At 40.6% G+C, this 19,505-nt stretch overlaps 3 protein-coding genes across 3 annotated transcripts; 1 reads left to right on the top strand and 2 right to left on the bottom strand.

Annotated features, from left to right (window-relative positions):
- Nucleotides 1-499: 499 nt before the first annotated feature.
- Nucleotides 500-6,002, bottom strand: uck2b (uridine-cytidine kinase 2b). The gene is made up of 7 exons (XM_083928954.1): nucleotides 5,889-6,002; nucleotides 3,484-3,643; nucleotides 2,690-2,786; nucleotides 2,335-2,477; nucleotides 2,124-2,221; nucleotides 1,720-1,768; nucleotides 500-1,473 (listed from the first exon to the last, which is right to left on the bottom strand). The coding sequence occupies exons 1-7, from the start codon at nucleotides 5,991-5,993 to the stop codon at nucleotides 1,334-1,336; spliced, it is 792 nt and encodes a 263-aa protein (XP_083785080.1). The 5' UTR covers nucleotides 5,994-6,002; the 3' UTR covers nucleotides 500-1,333.
- Nucleotides 6,003-6,755: 753 nt separating this feature from the next.
- aldh9a1b (aldehyde dehydrogenase 9 family, member A1b) lies at nucleotides 6,756-14,723 on the top strand. The gene is made up of 12 exons (XM_083927704.1): nucleotides 6,756-6,845; nucleotides 7,055-7,273; nucleotides 8,863-9,008; nucleotides 10,027-10,156; nucleotides 10,436-10,570; nucleotides 11,134-11,330; nucleotides 11,482-11,622; nucleotides 11,726-11,914; nucleotides 12,009-12,096; nucleotides 12,239-12,380; nucleotides 13,394-13,506; nucleotides 13,686-14,723. The coding sequence occupies exons 2-12, from the start codon at nucleotides 7,093-7,095 to the stop codon at nucleotides 13,778-13,780; spliced, it is 1,557 nt and encodes a 518-aa protein (XP_083783830.1). The 5' UTR covers nucleotides 6,756-6,845; nucleotides 7,055-7,092; the 3' UTR covers nucleotides 13,781-14,723.
- Nucleotides 14,724-14,889: 166 nt separating this feature from the next.
- Nucleotides 14,890-17,622, bottom strand: zte38 (zebrafish testis-expressed 38; the record flags this gene model as incomplete). The annotated part of the gene is made up of 11 exons (XM_083929049.1): nucleotides 14,890-14,945; nucleotides 15,022-15,070; nucleotides 15,186-15,418; nucleotides 15,525-15,673; nucleotides 15,749-15,816; nucleotides 15,972-15,998; nucleotides 16,103-16,123; nucleotides 16,220-16,256; nucleotides 16,408-16,471; nucleotides 17,231-17,375; nucleotides 17,572-17,622. 11 exons carry the CDS (start codon nucleotides 17,620-17,622, stop codon nucleotides 14,890-14,892), a joined length of 900 nt encoding a protein of 299 aa, XP_083785175.1.
- Nucleotides 17,623-19,505: the final 1,883 nt, after the last annotated feature.

Below are 19,505 nucleotides of genomic sequence, written 5' to 3'. Positions count from 1 at the left end.
TCCCATTTTGTCAAATCAACCAACAACCCAAGACAACTGCACAGCCTACAGTACAAATCTCCTGGTACAAATCAGCCATTCAATTGCACTATACACAAATACAGCAAGTGGAATACAAAATTGATACATTTTATTTTATTGTAACCTTAAATTAAAGATTTCAAACTGTGTCCTAGTATGGATACTTACTGTAAATCTTAACCTGAGGCAACTTTACAGAGGCATTGCGGTGGGACTTGGTGAATGGCCACACACGGGGAAGCTAATATTGCTGTGGCACTGAACACCCTTATGACACCTTTATCTAGTGTTTAAACTATTAAGGTATCAACCTTTTTATGGCATTTCAAATTAAAATAGTATTACCAACCTGAGTATACATGTCATATCTTAATCTTACGTAACAGGACTGATTCTGTCATGTGTGATATGAAAATCATCTAAATGGGGAATATTATCATAGCTAAATTATATCCACATTTAAATCTCAATAAGTGCTTGTATATATGCATTTTGATTGGGAAAGGCATTAAACCATTAGTATTGTCATCAATAAATAAAAGGTAAATGCATCCCAAATGTGTAACAATAGCCAATACATTAAACTGCAGTAAAAGACTAGCCAGTTGAGCTTTCCAGCCTTTGTCTTCATTGGTCTGGTAACTCACATTATTCTGCACCAGTACTGAAAAATCATGTAGTGTGTTAATGCTGCAGCAGACATCATTCAGAGTCACTGTGGTGGACATTTTGTAGTAAACAGACCCATTACACTGAACAATTCACTGAGGGAACTTCTAGACTGAAAAAGAAGGGTTGGAAACACTGCCAAGATTGTCGGTACAAATACAGAGTGCAATCCTGGTTTCTTCAAGTTGTCTTCTAATCCAAATCCGTGTCGCTTAGAACCCACTGAAACATGTATGTCCCCTATCATTAGAGGTTCAAGTTTTATCAGACATACAAAAAAAGAAAAAAGGGTTCCCCTCTTTTATTCATTAGCGGCATGAACTTCCATGGAGCAGCAGGGGATACATAAAAAACAAAATGCAATCTGGGAGGGAAATGCATGGGGTCAATTTTAACCCCTGGTCTTATCACAACAACAAGAGCTTCTCTTTAACCCTCCTGACAAAAAAGAAAATCTAAATCCCAAGTTAAACAATTACACTGAAAGTAACTAATAACAAGAGTAGTCATCATATTAATAAAAGGCATTTCAACTCTTTTTGCATTTCTTTCCCCCCCTCTTAAATACAGTGATGCCAAGAGGCATTATTTACAGCGCAACTCCCACACCCCTCTTCACGGGGCGAAGAGGGGTGTGACGAGGTCAATGAGGCCTGCTGCTGGACTCGGAGGTCCGCCGCTGACGTGGAGTACTAGTGTGGCCGTTTGTGCAGCCGTTGTGGCGCTTGCTTGGTCCACCGTTCAGAATGTCTTGGATGTGCTGTACTATCAAGTTGATGGCCACTGCAGGAAAAAAGTAAGAGATGATTATAACACTTAAGTGTACTCCACAGATTTAGCTCAATGAAAAGTTCTCTCAGGGACCACACAAGCTTTATACAACTTTCTTCACATATGCAGTAGACGTCACAAAGATCTGTAAACTGACTTTCATGTGTAAAATCTGGGAAATTCCCTTTTAACAGAAACTAGTCCCAGCCTGACCAACACAAATGCAATGTCTGCGTACTGTAGAATATTTGTCCATACCAAGGTTATCTGCTCCTCGTGGAATAATCACATCTGCATACTTCTTTGTCTAGTTGAAAAAAGATATGGTTAATGACCCAGAGTTTTCAAAAACATGTAAACCAATAGTTCATAATAAATAGACACAACATAAAGAAAAAACCTAGACACCTTAAATTAGTTTTTTCAGGAATTGCGAGCGAGACGTTAACTGAGCAAAAACATTTCAGTTAAAGAAACAAACTCCCTGGTGGACTTAATGAACTCAAAGATATCTTTGGCCTTTCTATGCTGCAATTTCTTGCATCACATGGGCTAATAGCCAATAAATATATCAGCTGTAAGATAAAGTTGACCATCCCAGTGTATCAGTTGGGCTCTAGTGCAATAACTACAGATGCTGTTAAGATAGGAACGTCACTTACTGGTAAACAGAACTCCTCAAAGGCCGGTTTGACAAAAGTGATGTACTGAGCCAGCACCTGCTCCAGCTCTCTACCACGCTCACCGATGTCTCTAAGAACTGAAAGAGACATCACACAAAAATATGGAAACTATAAACACGAGCCATTAACAAAATGAAATGTTAGGGGTACACTGCTCTTTTCGTGTGCATCAACAAAACTCGCTACACACCTCTGCGAGAGAGCCGTGTGTCTGGATCTGTGTCGACAAACAGCTTCATCTGGAACAGGTCTCTAATGTCCTGCGAGTAGAACATGAGGATGCCCTCAAACAGGACCACATCTGCCGGATACACCGTAATGAACTCGTCTTTCCTGGAACAACACACAGAGAAGGGATTTCCTCGCTCCGTCAGCGACTGCATTCAGACATGGTGTCTCGCCAATTTAAACTAATTACACAATCAAGTTAATGAAGAACCAGTTTAACATGACTTGCAATGGTACATCAAGCATCTGTTCTACGGGAACACTGCTGGGTGCTGGCCAAATGACAACTGTGACATTCAACGGACAGAGTTGCTCACCTGGAATGAGTGACAAAGTCATACACTGGAATCTGGACCGTCTTCCCCTGCAGGATCTGTCGAAGCGTTTGCATCACCAGCTCATTATCAAAGGCATCTGAAAACAACAAAAGGCAACCACTCAGGGGTCTTCAGCAGATGTCCTATCTTTCCCCAAGTTACACTAGATTGGTCTGGCTCATGGACACGTGAGTCCCCGCACTGCTCATTTGGTAACCCAGGAATCCCTTTCGCGTAACAGGTGTTGGGTTCAGTCTATGAGCCTTAAAGCAGCTGCCTCTGAGAAAGGCCTGCTGACTGTGGGGATTTAAAATCAGCTGAGAAAGGAAGCAGAAGCATGAGGGGGCAAAGTCAGACTCCAAAAATGGAGTCTATGCTTCTGCCAAAAACATACTGGGAGAAATCACAAACGTGGCAGCAATGTGTGCTGCTGAACACAGGCCTGCTTTAAACAGCTTGGCAAATTGCTTTTTTGAATATTCAAATTATTCTCATCCAAGCTTAAATTTTTAATATGTGCAGCACTAAAGCAGCCTCAACTGTAACCAATTCCACAAATGAATGCATCTGATTTCAAACAGTATAAATTTGAACAAAGTCAGGTACAAGGAGGATTTCAAAACCACAAACTTAGAGTGAAACTTCAGAATCTGGTTTTAATTAGTTAAAAAAAACCTTTTGAGTTGACTGACATCTGTGATATGAATAGCAAACATGTGCCTGCTGCAAGCCAGCGGAGGTGATATACCCCATATAGTGCAAGCTGTGCCAACATCTACTCTGTGTGTGCATACCTGGGTGATCAAAGTTGAACTGGCCCTTAAGTGCCTTTGCCTTCTGCTCTGGAGTTAGCACTTTGTAGAAGCTGTCCTGGCTGAGGATCGCCACCTGCCGCTGGTGGTGGTCGATCTTGTTCTGGCCCAGCAGCTCCATGATCTTCGCACATACAGACGACTGCAGAAACAGACCATTAGCAAAAGTACGTCACTAGATGAGAAAAACGGGGTGATCTAGGATTAATGGTCTACATACATGAATGTAAAGAATATACATGGGTGCATGGTTAAAACACCAGTATTTTTCACAACCCTCAACCTAAATCTGAGTGAAAACCGGTTCATATAGAACAGGCTGCACACTTATGTTATACCCACGGTTACATTTACCAAGAAAAGGGGTGGCTGGGTAATTTCCCACTTTGTGTGACATCAACTGACACGATCATAGTTGAAATGCCCAGTGGCCCACCATGTTTGTCCCCACTGACCTTGCCAACTAATTGAATCTCATAGCCAGTGCTGACTGGGCATTATCCAGCTGCCCGAAGCTCTGTTGCCTTTGTGTCCATGAAATATTGTGCTACAATGAATTTGCGCCGACGCACACAAATGAAACAATTTCAGAGAAGCTGCATTTGAACACAAAAGATCCACTCCACATCGACATTTAACGAAGCAATCTACATGATTATTTTAAAAGCTCAAACTCTGGATTGACAAACTGATTAGTTGACTGATGATTAAATATCCCCCTCAATCATTTCATTTACAAAAGCTGGCACTTTTTGATTTCATCTCACTGTAAAATATTTTTTGATTACAATACAGTTGCTCGGAGTTAACCAATTGATGTCTGTTTGTCATTTACATGTCATTATTAGCCGATTAATGAAAATAATGACTCGTGGGTTGATGCAGAAAATAAGCAACTTCTAAACTGTGTTTGCATTACTGATAGAGCAAAGAAATAATTGTGTGTTTACCAAGAAGAGCCAATCCATCCTTAAGTCAAGCATCATCAGCGAAACCTATGAAAACACCAAATCTGCTTTGCTGCTACACTATACTGGGCGTGCTTTCAGACCAGGAGGATATAATTGCATCATCCAACCTATGTACACTAACCTTACTAAATCATTAAGAGTGTTAATAATGAAGACTGCTTTAGCCTGGCGTCAAAAAACTGTACAATCTACCCTTCATCCAGTCCCTTGTGAGGGGCTATCAGGAAGCAAAACACTGGCACGGTGCCAATGTGCTGATATCTGGGACAAAGTAGGGAGGAGGGGCTAACTGGAAGGACGGAAGAGAGGCGAGTGTAGCCCTCATGTCTGTGATGTACCTATTACAGTAAAGTACCATAAAAGTCAAGCTATTCGACGCTTTGGTTTGGTAAGCACAGCTTGATCGTGGGTGTCACTGCCTCGCTTTAACGGATCAACTCGTGTCTCCACATAACACGAGGTGTGGTCTTCGGAAACACCGGCAGCAGGGAGCAATAACGCACCCGGTTCATAACAAAGAAACACAATGACGTCTGCGACAATATCCACGTCACTGGAACAAGGAGGAGGTCAGCGCTACCGTTAGTCTAGCACTGCCGCATAGGTTAATGTAAAAAAACAAATCTATTTAAACTAAACTCTGTTTTTGAGAATAAAAGGCTGTTTTTTGTTCAAGTTTGTCTCCGCTATTTACATATTAACGTTACATTAAACGTATCGACCAGGTCAAAATATATATTTTTTATTTTTATTAACGTTTACTTTACAGAACAAAAGGACGTGGATGGAGAAATCTGCTATGGTGTCAGTTCCAACTGCCCCCCGTGTTTGGTGATTCATTACACCCACATCTAGGTTACCGTTATTCAACGTCAGCGGTTATTCCAGGTCACTCGAACAAAATAAATGAATGTACCGTTACGCTACACAACGGATATTTGTCTTATGATATACACATCATTTCAAAATAAATATACACGTGAAAGTAATTTGGTCCGCAATGTTTACAACTAGTTCAGATAGCCTGGAGGAAAGCTAGCACTGGCTATTGTCTGCTTGCACAGCCGGTAACGTTAATGTGATGGAATTTAGCTAGGAAGCTAACAGGTGAGCTAGAAGCAGCGCTCTACGTGTAGTCCAACACCGTGTCCTGACAGCACGCGACGCGGTGGTCGGTCATACTAACGGCCGCTAAAAGGGGAAATTTTAAAGTGAACAGGCGGCGTAAAAACGTGCCAAATAAAGAGCTAGCGAAGAGAGGGCAGACTACACAGATGATAGAGCTGTCAATCAAAACACACAACGTCGCCTCGTTGAAGCCACGCGGTCAACTAGCACCCGGCTGCCGAGATTTAGCTCAAAATCAAACCATGACAATCCGCGAAAACTGTCAATTTAGCTAGCTAGGGTGCCAACCTTGCCACTGGCGGTGCCTCCGGAGACACCGATGAGAAAAGGTTGTCGAATAATGTTGGTGTTCTCATCGCGGTCCCTTAGATGTGTTTCACTGTCCCCGGCCATGCTTGCAGTGTACAGTCAGTGCTGCTGTGCTGGAAGATCATTGAGGGGGAAGCTCCTCCCACAACACCCCCAGTTCGTTTTAAGCACTCGTAATGTATGTTTTTTTTTTTTTTACATATACATTTTTTTTTTTACTTTTCTCATTCTAGATAAATGGACACAGTTATATGTAACATTTATATTAAAGTCAATTATTAATTTGAAAGATTCTTATCTTTTTGTGTGATTGACAGTAAAATTAACCAATCATCTGTTACGCATTGACATTCTGCCAGATCCTAGCACCCCCCCCCCCCTTGTATGCACTCGTAATTTATTTACATTTTTTTTACATGCCTAGGTTAGTTATGTTAAAGCTACACGTAATGGTTATAATCGTATTTAATTATTATTATTTTTAGATTTCAACCTTTTTTGTGATTGACAGTGAAAATATCCAATCATCTGTTACGCATTGACGTTCTGACAGACCCTAGCAACGGTCGCCTCGGGTCTGCTCCGCTGCGCCCAGTTCATTGTAGCTCATGTAACACATTTACATTATATATTTCTTTATAATATTTTTATTTATTTTTTACTTGTATCTTTCAGTATAGATTAACTGTGGTAAAAGTCACACGTTACGTTTATAATCATATTTAACTAATATTATTTTTTAGATTTGATCTTTTTTGTGAATGACAGTGAAAATATCCAATCGTCTGTTACGCATTGACGTTCTGCCAGATCCCCCAGCAACGGTCGTACATTACTCGCCCCGCCCCCTGGTTTCTCAACAGCAAGAAATCATGAAACGTTAACCGAACATGGACATTATGGACGTTATTTAGATTCATAACCTTTAAATACGCAGTAAGTGTGAATAAACATGTGCGTAAGTATGCTCAGATTTAAAGACTACGGTGAAACATAAAAAAAGGTAGCTTTAGTGAAACAATTTTGTAGTTACACTTGCTTAAAATAGTTGAGTGAAACTCCTTTTGACATTTTCTAATGTCGGTTTTGCTGAAGTGAAGGGACCCTGTTGCATGTCGTCAACCTGCAAATTATATGTTTTACAGTTATTGTCCTAACGTCGAGCAACCGAGCCATTTTGAGTATGCTCCAGAGGCTTGCTGCGTCCCTGCGGAGGAGGCCCGCTGCTGCTCCCCTCGCAGCGGCAGCACGATGCATCTCCTCGGGCACAGTTGACATCACGGTCCCGCTGAACTTCTGGGCTGGGAAGAGATGGAGCAGCCAAGAGAAATGCAACAAGGACCGTGTTTACGAACCTGCAACAGGTAAGCCACACAATAGTTGGATATTTTTAAAAATAAGTCCTTTTTTGTTTCATTATTGACACTGTTTCCTAACTGGACTTTGGTCACTGCTGTGTGAAATGTCCGTCTGTTGATCCCTGGACTGGGAAAGCAATATCAGGAATATTATTATTTATGCATAACGTTTCCTATATATGATTATCCAAGGTAAATCACCTGTGCACACATGCTTTATTTGAGCAAAACCCTCCTGTACTTTTTTCACAATTATATTTACATTTTGTCTTCATTACAAATATGACAAACAATTCAAATACATCACTTATTTATGAACAGATATAGGCATATACAGACATATACACAAACATACATAAAAACAAATAAGTAGGAGAGCAAAAATAAGTACACAAACAAGTAAAATATGCTAAAGGTCAGTAAACAATTGAGAATAAATCAATTAAAAATATTGATTGGGAGCACAATCTTTCAGTTTTGATGGAATTTTTTGTTTTGGATGAGGAAATTGTCTTACTACAAAACATAATTTGTTTTTAAAGCAGATTAAAGTGCAAATCTACATTTATAAATAAAAAACTTTGTAAGACATGATGAGGTTAATCAGAAAAAATATTCTTTCTCATATATAATATTGTATCTCCTTTACATGCTTACCCTTATACAGTGGAGGTCAAAATTAGAGAACAACATATTCATTCTTGGTTTATTCTGAAATACTGTTATTGTTCAGAATTTGATATAATGCTAGCTGTGGCTATACTACTACTGTATTAGCATGTTTTTTAAATAACCAAGACACAAAAACCTTTATTTTGTGGGGGGGGAAAGCTGTGATCACTCTAATTTTGATCTCCACTGTAGTGCATCCATTTTGGCACACATGGCCACTTTCGACCGGTTTTATGGACCCTGAGCAACATCAGTGGAGCAGAACTAAGACATATGACAACATCCTAGCTATTGTGGCTTCCTTGGTACTTAAAGCTAGTTGAAACAGGGTTGTGTGTCTTTCCAAGGGAAAGGGAGAGACAGACTGATTGATTTGCAGCCTTTAATTGTGCAAACAGACTAACGTTTCAGCACTACTGTGTGTTCATCATATTTAAAATGAAGATGCTTTTAAGGCTCTTTGTGGCTTGGTGCCTACTTTTATCCTAGTGATCACACACCCTGTGGGATCCCCACTCTTCAGGCAATTCTTATCTTATCATCAATTCCACCATCATTAGAAAAGATTGCGTGTAAATGCCACGCTACATTCAGTGTGTTACAGCCTGTAGCCTCCAGACTTGAGCTTAATTTCCATCTCTATTGAATGATGACTCACTTTGAACTAATACAAACTGAATAAGCAGAGTGTCATGACCTTTCCAAACAGAAATAGTTTAACCTTTAGTTTTTATATTTACCTGTGTGCGTAACTGTTCTCACCGTCATATGTTTCACTTTACTTGATCTTGTTTGTATTTCTAAAAAGTTTTTCTAGTATATGTTTTTGTCTGTATAATATTTGTTGTTTGTACATCTGGAGTTTCGAAGCAAAAATAATTTCCACCTGGGATTATTAAAGTATTTCTGATTCTGATTTGCAGGGCGAGTCCTGTGCCATTTGGAGCCGTGTGGTGCTGTGGAGGTCGATCAGGCGGTGAAGGCTGCCAAGTCGGCCTTCGGCTATTGGAGCAAAATGTCTGGGATGGAGAGAGCGAGGATCATGATAGAAGCTGCACTTATTATTGAGGTGTTTTGGATTTTTAAAAATTCAATTGTATGCTTCTCCGGAGAACACAAAGGCCAAACGCATACACATTTACAGATTTTGATCCTACTCTAGGTCCTTGGCCTGGTTAAAAGCATTAAATGTGCCTCTAATTTGATGGAGATTGTCTTATATCTCGCATAACAAAGATATTTAGAGTGGCAATTGCTATGCACTGTACATTTCATATAAAACACACTAGAGACGTTTCTGTTGATACTGAGTTACAGCCTGTTTCTCAAAATCCACCTCTTTATTGTCTCAGCTGAACACTTGGAGGGCTCCAAAACACCAGCAACACTTCAGCAGAATTTTGAAAGTTAAAGTATCTTCTAGTCAGACAAGTTAGTTATATGGTAAGGATGTCCTCTTACCTTTTCTTAGCTGACAGTTTCGGCTGTACTCCAGCCTTCCTCAGAGCTGCTGTTTTCTTCCGGGTATGACGTGTTTTATGAAAACAGCTGACCGGGCCGGTAAACTTCAAAATAAAGTTCCCCAACTGGGTTGGACACCCAGTTGTGTCCGTTCCTCGCCCTGGTGCCGCTGGCAGAGAATGGTGTCCCAGGTGTGTGGGAGCAAGTACGCCCCTCGTCCCTGTTCATGGTGTTGCCCTCACGCCTCCTTATTTCTATGGCCTCCTTTATCCATCTTCTGTATCTGTTTGTTTCTGATGTGATGATTTTTCCCCTGTCCCAGTCCATATAACTAACTTGTCTGACTAGAAGAAACTTTAACTTTCAAAATGGATAAAGAAGACATTAGGAATACAATCGATCTACTTCAGCAGAATGTTTAGCATTAAAACGTTTCCTTAACTCACCTTCCTTTGTTATTAGCACACATTTTGTAATGAAAGTAAATAGAGGATAATAGCCTCTACCGAAAGTTTAGTAAAAAGAAAAAAAAGACGAGTGTCCTGTTTTGTACATCCAGTGATAGATCTGAAATGTTAAGTAACACTAACAAAATGCATCACACTTGCCCTGGCTTTCATGCACAGAGCAGGAGAGAGGAGATAGCTGAGATGGAGGTGGTCAACAATGGGAAGTCCATTACAGAGGCCCGTCTGGATGTGGACTCTGCCAGACTGTGTATCGAGTACTATGCAGGGATGGCCAGCACTCTGGCAGGTGGGAAAATTACAACTCCCTCATTGGTTACATGTTTTATTCCGGCTGTCTGGAGGCATGTTTATGAAATACAAGGTTTAGGGGGAAAACCAGAATGTAAGGTTATTCAAACATAATTAATTTCAAACACTGTCTTGCTATCATATGTGCGGGCTGAGGAAAAGGCATTATGCTAAACATTATTCAGATTTACTCTGTCAGCAAGGTTTGAACCAAAAACTTAAAAATGTCACATTTTACACTGTTTTTACAAAATACTTCTGCCTTCCCTTTGTCAAGGCCAGCATGTCCAGCTGCCTGGGGGATCCTTTGCCTACACCCGCAGGGAGCCCCTGGGAGTCTGTGTCGGCATCGGTGCTTGGAATTATCCTTTCCAGATAGCTGCCTGGAAATCAGCTCCAGCCCTGGCCTGTGGTATGGGATACTACTATAGTTGTCAAGACATAAATTATTACCTTTAGTATACCTAAATGATTTACTAAGTCAGGTTGTTTATGTTTTTGGTAAACAATGCATTGTAATGTACTTTATGTATTGGCTCATAACTCCTCAACTATAAGGCTTAAAAGCAGGAAATGGCTGTTAAGGCTTACCCCATTTCATCCTTAACTTCATGTGCGCCTAAACACATAATTTGACATAAACTGCAATAAATCACTCACACATACTGTGCATTTGCAGCCAAATTTCATTTTCAAGCATGCACATTTTTCCTGAGCAATCCTGAACAAATGTAATGGTACTGAAGTGACAGCAACATAATAAGTTTAAATGGTCACATCCCGGGGGTCTCAAGTATTTTTCTTCATACAAAGTCTCCACCATTTGTGAATGTAATAAACCCTAAAATCACAAAATCATAGCCACTGTGTGTCTTATTATGCAGACTTGACATAGGTGTAATCTCTGAGTGTTTTCTAGTTGATTAGATGAGTAAGTGGGTCTTAACTTATTCTTTGATCTGTCATCTAAAATAGGCAACTCCATGGTTTTCAAGCCGTCACCAGTGACACCTGTGACGGCGGTGATGCTAGCAGAGATCTATGCCAAGGCTGGAGCTCCTGAGGGTTTGTTCAATGTGGTGCAGGGCAGCCAGGAGACTGGAACGTTACTCTGTCGCCACCCTGACGTTGCTAAGGTGTCCTTCACCGGGAGTGTGCCCACGGGCAAGAAGGTCAGTATTGTTTACATTAAAGACTCTAGTATACTCAACTCTTCTCCGTTTTAAAAAAACATCCCTCAATTGTAAAAGTCTTGTTTTTTCCCATTCTAACCTTGATGTGACCAGAATAATGGATGTTCTTCCATGTGTCTTTGACCCACAGATTATGGAGATGGCATCCAGTGGGGTGAAGCCTGTGACTCTGGAGCTCGGGGGAAAATCTCCTCTGCTCATCTTTCAGGACAGCGATCTGAAGAACGCTGTGAAGGGAGCGCTCATGGCTAATTTCCTTTCTCAGGGCCAGGTAAATAGTGTGTTCTGCTTTGGATATTTTATGGTGTAATTTCATAAACAGACACAACAATCTGCACATGGAAGCATTTTAGATTTGATTAAATGTATCACAGGTCTGCAGCAACGGTACAAGGGTCTTTGTTCAGAAGGATATCTTACCTGAGTTCGTGGAGGAGGTGGTGAAGAGGACACAGGCGATCGAGATAGGGGACCCGCTGTTGGAGAGCACCCGAATGGGAGCACTGGTCAGCCAGCCACACCTAGAAAAAGTCCTGTTCTTTGTTGATCAGGCAAAGAAAGAGGTAAGACTTGTCCTGATCATTTATTTTGATTTGTCAACAGGCTCATGTGCAGCAAGTGAACTTCCGACCTTGGTGTAAATGTTTCTGTTTCTAGGGAGCTACAGTGTTGTGTGGAGGTGAACCTTTTGTCCCATCAGATCCCAAACTCCGAGGTGGATACTACATGACGCCATGTGTACTGGGTGAGACCATACATTCTCATATAAACAACTTTTTTACAGTGTTGCATACACTTTCACCCCTGTGCCAATTATGGCTTTACACCATGAATTGTTAAGAGTCAAAGATTAGAAAGGTGAGTTTGTCATTTCTTCACTCGTACAGGTGACTGCACAGATGAGATGACCTGTGTGAAAGAGGAGATCTTCGGTCCTGTCATGTCTGTGCTGTCTTTTGAAACGGAAGAGGAGGTGCTGCTTAGAGCTAACGACACCACCATGGGTCTGGCTGCAGGAGTTTTCACCAGGTGCGTTTGTGGTGCTGAGACATAGAACTGCATTTATATAGTACTTTCATAGTCTTCTGATCACTCACAGCGCTCTACACTACATGACACATTCACCCACACTGATGGCAATCTTCCTTGCTCTCTTAGATCAAAAATGTTGAATTTATGCTGTCCCACACAACCGTGATGTTCAAGCTTTTGAGTCCGTAGCACCTAAATAATGGAGCTCTGTGCCTGCACCCTTACGCCCTGCGGTTTCTGGGCAATCTTTTAAAAGGCAGATAAATACATGTCTGTTTAGACAGGCATTTAGGGCGCACTTACACTGTCCATCCGTACCGTGCCCGACCACGTTTCACGGCTAAAGTCTAGTTCGTTTGACAATGCCGGCGAAAGGTTCACGTTGGTGTGATGCGGAGGTGGAGTGTTTACTGCAGATTTGGTCAGATGAAAATATTCAAAAACAGTCGACAAGACGCACAAAAACTCAGAGGTCTATGGAAAGATTTGTAAACAAAGCGACGCATCGCGATGACGTCAATCAATGCGCGTGACGTGTTATGGCGTGATGACGTATGGGCAGGCAAGAAGCATTCGCGTGAGGCCCAGGTAGTGTGAGTACAAACGGGCCTGGGCCGCGGGGGAAGAGAGGGAGGGGGGGACAAGTACCCTAAAGCATGGGGCACGGTACGGACGGACAGTGTGAGTGCGCCCTTAGTGGACCTGCCTGCACCAGGTCAACTAGACACCTAAGCCTTAATTGTGTTTTTTCCCGCTTGCCCTGTTTGTTGCTTTATGTCCTTTTAAAGCACTTTGTTACTTTTGTCTGTGAAAAGCACGATACAAATCCTTTTCACTTACTTTCGGAGGAATCAAAGTTAAAAGCAGCAAAATGACCAGCAGTTGCAACTAAGAAGTCAAATATGACAGTTGGTTGGTCAGTACAGGCATGTGTAAATATTCTTAAAATGAACACACTACTAAATGAAGGAATGTCATTGTTTTTTTACCTTTTTGTTTTGTTCCTGTAGGGATGTGAAGCGAGCCCATCGTGTGGTGGAACACCTCAAGGCTGGTTCCTGTTTCATCAACAACTACAACATCACTCCTGTGGAGGTGCCCTTTGGCGGGTTCAAAATGTCAGGTACAGACTAGTTGTTTGTGTACAGACCAGGAGCCAAACCTCACTGGCCAATTATTATTCATATCAAACTAATTTGTGATTTTTTTTTCTTTCAAAGTCTAGTAAAGATCTTCCTTATTTTAAAGCCTATACCCCCAATATTCCCTGCCCTCTAACCATATAATCTTCACATTCACCAGGCATAGGGCGGGAGAACGGTCAGGTGACAGTTGAACACTACACCCAGCTGAAGACTGTGTTTGTGGAGATGGGCGATGTGGACAGCCTCTTCTAGGACACACACACCGACAGGAAGGTGGAGCTGTAACAGCGACCCACAGACTGACACTGATGGTCTGGACAAGAACAAGACTTCAGGGAAAGACCATCGAACACTGGTGCTCATAAGTAATGAGAAGCGAGCCTGGAGCTGAAAATGAGCCATAATATTATATGTTGTTTTCTGAATGTAAGGTAAATGAAAATACTCAAGCAAATAGCTACGGAAATATGGAACGGCAAAAATCTGAAACATGTTTTAATTAGCGTCGTCATCTGTGCCAAACAGATCAAATTAAGGGTTGTTCTTAGTATGTTTAGCTCATTCATTCATTCATTCATCTTCAGCCGCTTATCCCGGGTTCGGGGTCGCGGGGGGCAGGAGCCGATCCCAGCTGACATTGGGCGTGAGGCGGGGTCCACCCTGGACAGGACGCCAGTCGTTCGCAGGGCACATAGAGACAAACAGAGACAGACAACCATTCACACCTAAGGGTGCTAACCACTACACCACCGTGTAGCCCCGTATTCTAAAGAATAATTAGAGTTACATATTGTGATATGAGTTGCACTTTCTGTTTTTTCTCTTATTATATTCTAACATCCATGTGCAGAATAACATTTCTACAGTTGTACTTAAGAACAAAAATGTTTACAAGTCAAGCTTTATTTCTTGAACAATAAAAATCAATTTATTTTTATACACACAAAATACTTAAAAAAAAATAAGCACCTTGAACATTGTATTGATTAATTAAAATAGATTGTACACTTTATATACGCTTTTTGTAAATGTTTAAATTAGAACTGACAGTAACATCCTGCCTCGTCGGTGGAGATAATTATGAAAGGAACCTGTCAAACACATTTTCATATCGAATAAATTACAAAATAACATTAAACAGGGTTTAACATTGTAATAAAATGATAAAAAGTTTCCCGTTTGTGTTTGCATGAGTGACGGATTTTGTTTTGCAAATGTCATGGCTAAAATCTTCTTCTCCTCCTCGTCTGAGTTTTGGCAGCTGCACGTCTCTAAGATAGACAAAAAAGATGATCACCTATTGTGTTTGCGATGTGTCATGTCTTTTCTTGTAACATGCATACCGTATTATAATCATGCCTCTAGTACAACTTTACCTTTGCCATGGGTCTTTTAGGTTTCTTGAACTGTGCAGACTCTGTGTAAAGTTAAGTCAACAGTGTAAACCTTGTGATGCATTTTACAGTTTTGTATTAGTATCAGCACAGACTTACCATCTTCAGAAGGTAGATCCCCTTCGTCGTAGGTTTTTGTACTTGGTTCCTGCAACCAGAAAAAGGAGTGAGCCACATTTAGTGCTCTCTGAGAAATTGACAAGCTTACTGTGAGATAACATTAAAACAGAAGTCCTGCGCTTTATAATCCTCTCTGGACCTACCTTGATCGTTTCCCTCTCTGCAGGATTTCTCTGAGGAACCTCATTGGTCTCCCTAATGTGGTTCCCGTCTTGAAGCTTCTGCAGCCAGCCTTGTTCCGCTGACACGCGCACTCTCAAGGTGTGAAATGCCGTCTGCACCTCACCCACCTTGAAGTGCACAGCCGTGCCTTCAAACCAGAGGCTGTCACACTCGCCCTCCTTGAAGCCTGGTGGTTGGTAGTCAGCAGGGGTGACTGAGAGGAGAGCAGGAGCAGGGGGAGATGTTTTCACTATGCAAACCAAGAAGTGACATTAGATTTTTAATTCATTTTGTTCGGGAGACACATTAATGCGTCTTACTGTCATCATAATAGTAGAGCTTCATGGTGAGGTACACATTGTTGGGGAGGGCATTCAGGTTCTGCATAAGCAGGAAGAGCTTCCTGATGAGCAGCACCGAGGCCCTCTTGGTGTCTTCCAACGTCACCTGCATCTCCACATCGTTGTTCCTGTGGTTATATCACCGTCAGGTTATATCATCGTCAGTTCAGTCACATGGATGCAAACAGAAAGGCCATCCGAACCTGAGTATGTCCATCTCTGGCCCCTTCTCAGTGTATTTGTATTTGAACTGGTATGACTCAATAATGCACTGCAAAAAGAAAAATAAATGTTCTTTAATGTTGATCAGACCAAACTGGAATTATTATTTGATAAAATATATTGTGACAGTGTGTTTCTGTTCTTTATCTTATGTCATTTTCTGTATTTAAAGAGCTTAAAAGAGAAAAAAGGAAGAGAACTTACATTAGGCTCATCTTGATTGGTGTACACCTAGATTGCAGTAACAAGTTGAACAGTTATTGGTTTTTTTTTTGTTTTCCTCTGTTAGCAATATGTTCTCTATAAATGTAACTGTACCGACTTAATATACATACCCCAATGAACACAATCTGGAGCTGTTAAGAAGAAAACATTGAGCGATATTAAAATGGTGGCCGTGCTGATCAAAATGGCAGACCGAATTCAAAGTATTCAGTGATGCATTGACTTACATACTGCTTCTCTAATGCATCAAAGCAGCCCATCATCCTTGAACATACACAATTGAACAAGGTGAAAACATCAATTAGGAGAGGAAACAACCGTCAGTCGCCGAGTGCAGATTATCAGTGCTGTGTGGTCTGCAGACTAAAGTACTACTGTATATTCTGGGAGCATTAGGGAGGGGTGTTATAATTACCATTTCACAACTTTGCTGGCACCAGGGGTGTTGGAGTCTTCACGCAAAACTTTGATGCACAAATCTGGTAAACAGCAAAAAAAAATGTTCTGTGCATTTTAAATAAATTATATTATTATTATACATAGAAACTCTGTTTTTGCCCTGTTCATCATGGGCTTCCTATACAGATGGAATTACTATATAGAAAACTGTTTTTTTTTAAACACGGCCTTTTGTGATGAAATGTGTTAAATAGGTTCTGCTATACGGCTGACAGGAGGCCATCCGACATAAAGCTGGGACTGTTCGATGTTCCTGCCTGTTGCAATTGTGTGCACAAGATTGCTGGATAAATACTGTATATAGATATTATTATTGATATTATTAATATTGCGATTTGCTCCTGCTCATGGAGGAATTGTTGGATCTCTATTAATCAAAGATAAGTAATAGAGTGTGGTCTAGACCAGGGGTGGCCAATTCCGGTCCTTGAGGGCCACTGCCCCGCTATTTTAGGTTTCTCTCTGCTTCAACACACCGGATTCACACCTGATTCTAATGATGTGCTCTTTATCAAGCAGCTGAAGCTTCTCACAGTTTTGATCATTGTTAGACTCAGGTGTGATCGAGCAGGGAGAAACCTAAAACATGCAGGACAGCAGCCCTCCAGGATGAGAATTGTCCACCCCTGGTCTAGACCCTCTATATGTAAAGGGTCTTGAGATAACTTTTGCTATGATTTGGCACTGTCAATGTAATTGAATTGAAGTTGAATGTAATATGAAGTGCATGCATGAGTTTTACTTATTTTCCTGAGCTGTTTCAGGCTGTTTGTGGTCACCTTCCAGATATCTGGATCTGTAGGCATCCTCTGGAAAGATCCCTCTGAGGTAGGTGATGGAGGAGACCGCCACAGCCATCATCCTCTTGACGAAGACGAGAGACTCTTGCTTTGTTTTCAGGTCGGTCAGGAACAAGCCTTGCCACTTTGGTTTTAGAAAAAATAAAAACAAATATCTGAGCTTTAAAGCTGACTTGTAACGTGAAGACCACAAGATGGCGCCCTTGTCTTCGTGTCCTCAAAACATGGACGCATGAATACCGTACACAAACTGATTCAATCAAAAGGTAAAGGTACAATGGTAAAATGTAATTGTTTGCTGGTGTGTGTTGTGCTCAAACCTCAGCAGTTTCCTCCTTGCTCTTCTTGATGCACATCTTCCCAGCAGCCATTTTCTCCTTTTTTGTTGCCGAGGTAACGATTTATCAGGAAGGCTAAGGGGTAATTAACCAATCTTACAAGAAAAATATACACGAGATAAAGTTAACGTTATACACTTGTAATGGACAATTTTCTCACGGAATTATTTTAATGTGTTTGCTCAAAGCCTATTCATGTCTAATCAGGTTGGGCTATAGTTATAATTACTCAAACATCAGCCAGAATGTCAGTTTGTCTTTCCCGCCAAAAGAATGTCCGTCTAACGTCTAACGCAGTAAGGAGTATTAAAAATGACCGGAAGTGCATTTTTAAATTGAACTGACCGATATATTAATATTTTTCTTCTTGTCTCTATTATTTTAATATTCAGCACATATGTATACTATTATTAATAATTTTCTACCTATACATTTGTACTTTAATATTGTATTAAATAAATAAAGTTTGTTTTAAAAAAGAACTGACCGATATTAATGACATTTATTTACCTAACGGAAATGTAAATTAATTACGTGGAGTGAATAAATACCTTTTCATTAGAAAATTAAGTAGATTTTCCTCAATTTTAATCCATGAAAGTGTTAAAATCAAAGGGGAACCTACAGTTGACCCGGACCAGCCCAGGTCGCCGGGGGGGGGGGGGGGTCAAAAGTACTGTATATAATTCAACTTTACATGGTATAAAGTACAACAATATACTTACTGACGTATATTACTTACAATACAATGTATATATATTTACATGATGAATGCATTTATTGGTAAACTGTTGTTGTTGCAGTTATTGTGAAAATGGTACGGTCCGGGGGTAAGACGTGCAGAACACCAGTGTGACGTAATTAAAGATCTATTTTGAAAAATATGTCCTTATGGAAAGACCATAGACTGTATAATGATATGTTAATATAATTCACATTAAACAGAATGGGAAAGCCTTATGTTATGTTTTATGTTAATAGCTGCTTGTCAGTAATTCTTGCCTAGTTTTAATATTTCTCTGTGATCATTATTATCCCTCTTATGCACGGTTGTATCATTCCAATGCATTGCAAATGAAAATGAGCCTGTATAGCTGAATCTGTCAGATCCATATGATGTATTCAAGTGCCTAAACATGTGATTTTTCACGTCTTAAATAAAGATAAGTTCAGTTTAATAACAGATGCATATTGCAGATGTAGTAACTTATTAGTTTATACAGTTTATTTGCACACCATTTTGTGATATGCAACTGTCAAACAGTCCTCATATTCATTGCAGATGTGGCCACATGTAAGTGGGATAAAGGTTAATGAATATACACGTTATACTATAATGTAGAGTCTGAATGCACAACAGTAAACATGTGTTTTTTCAAACAGATTTCCTGCAGGTGATGGTGACAGGCTGAGGTAGTCTTTGTTCAACACAAGGAGAGAAAACTGGACCCCATCAGAAACGTCTGTGCAGGACACACTTTGAGGAGGGTCAGTTCTTCTTAGACAAGAAGGTGGAGACATTATGATGCACCGATCACACAGTAAATGTTATTCATGTGTCAATACTTAGTAGCTGGAATGTAAAAACTAACATGAGGTAACATTTGAGGTTTCCTCTTTATATGGTGTCATTATAAGTTCTCCACACAGAGAAAAGTGAGTGACCGGTGCCAACAGAAGGAGGAGTTCATCTGTGGAGGGGCATATTTGGTGTCAGTCATCTGGCTGTGAAGAAGGGAGACTGCACGGACAACATTAGTTATCAAATGGGTGATGATGAATGCATGGTCATTTATACGTCATTCTGCAACACAAGGTTGCACAGTTGCAAGTTGTAATCCCTTCATGCTACACAAGTGAAAATATGTTTTATCGTGAAGGAGGATCATCATCATATCACTGATGCTCACTAATCT

The sequence above is a fragment of the Echiichthys vipera genome (genome assembly GCF_963691815.1).
Source record: "Echiichthys vipera genome assembly, chromosome: 15".
NCBI lineage: Eukaryota > Metazoa > Chordata > Actinopteri > Perciformes > Trachinidae > Echiichthys > Echiichthys vipera.
This window is presented reverse-complemented; position numbering and strand designations above follow the sequence as displayed.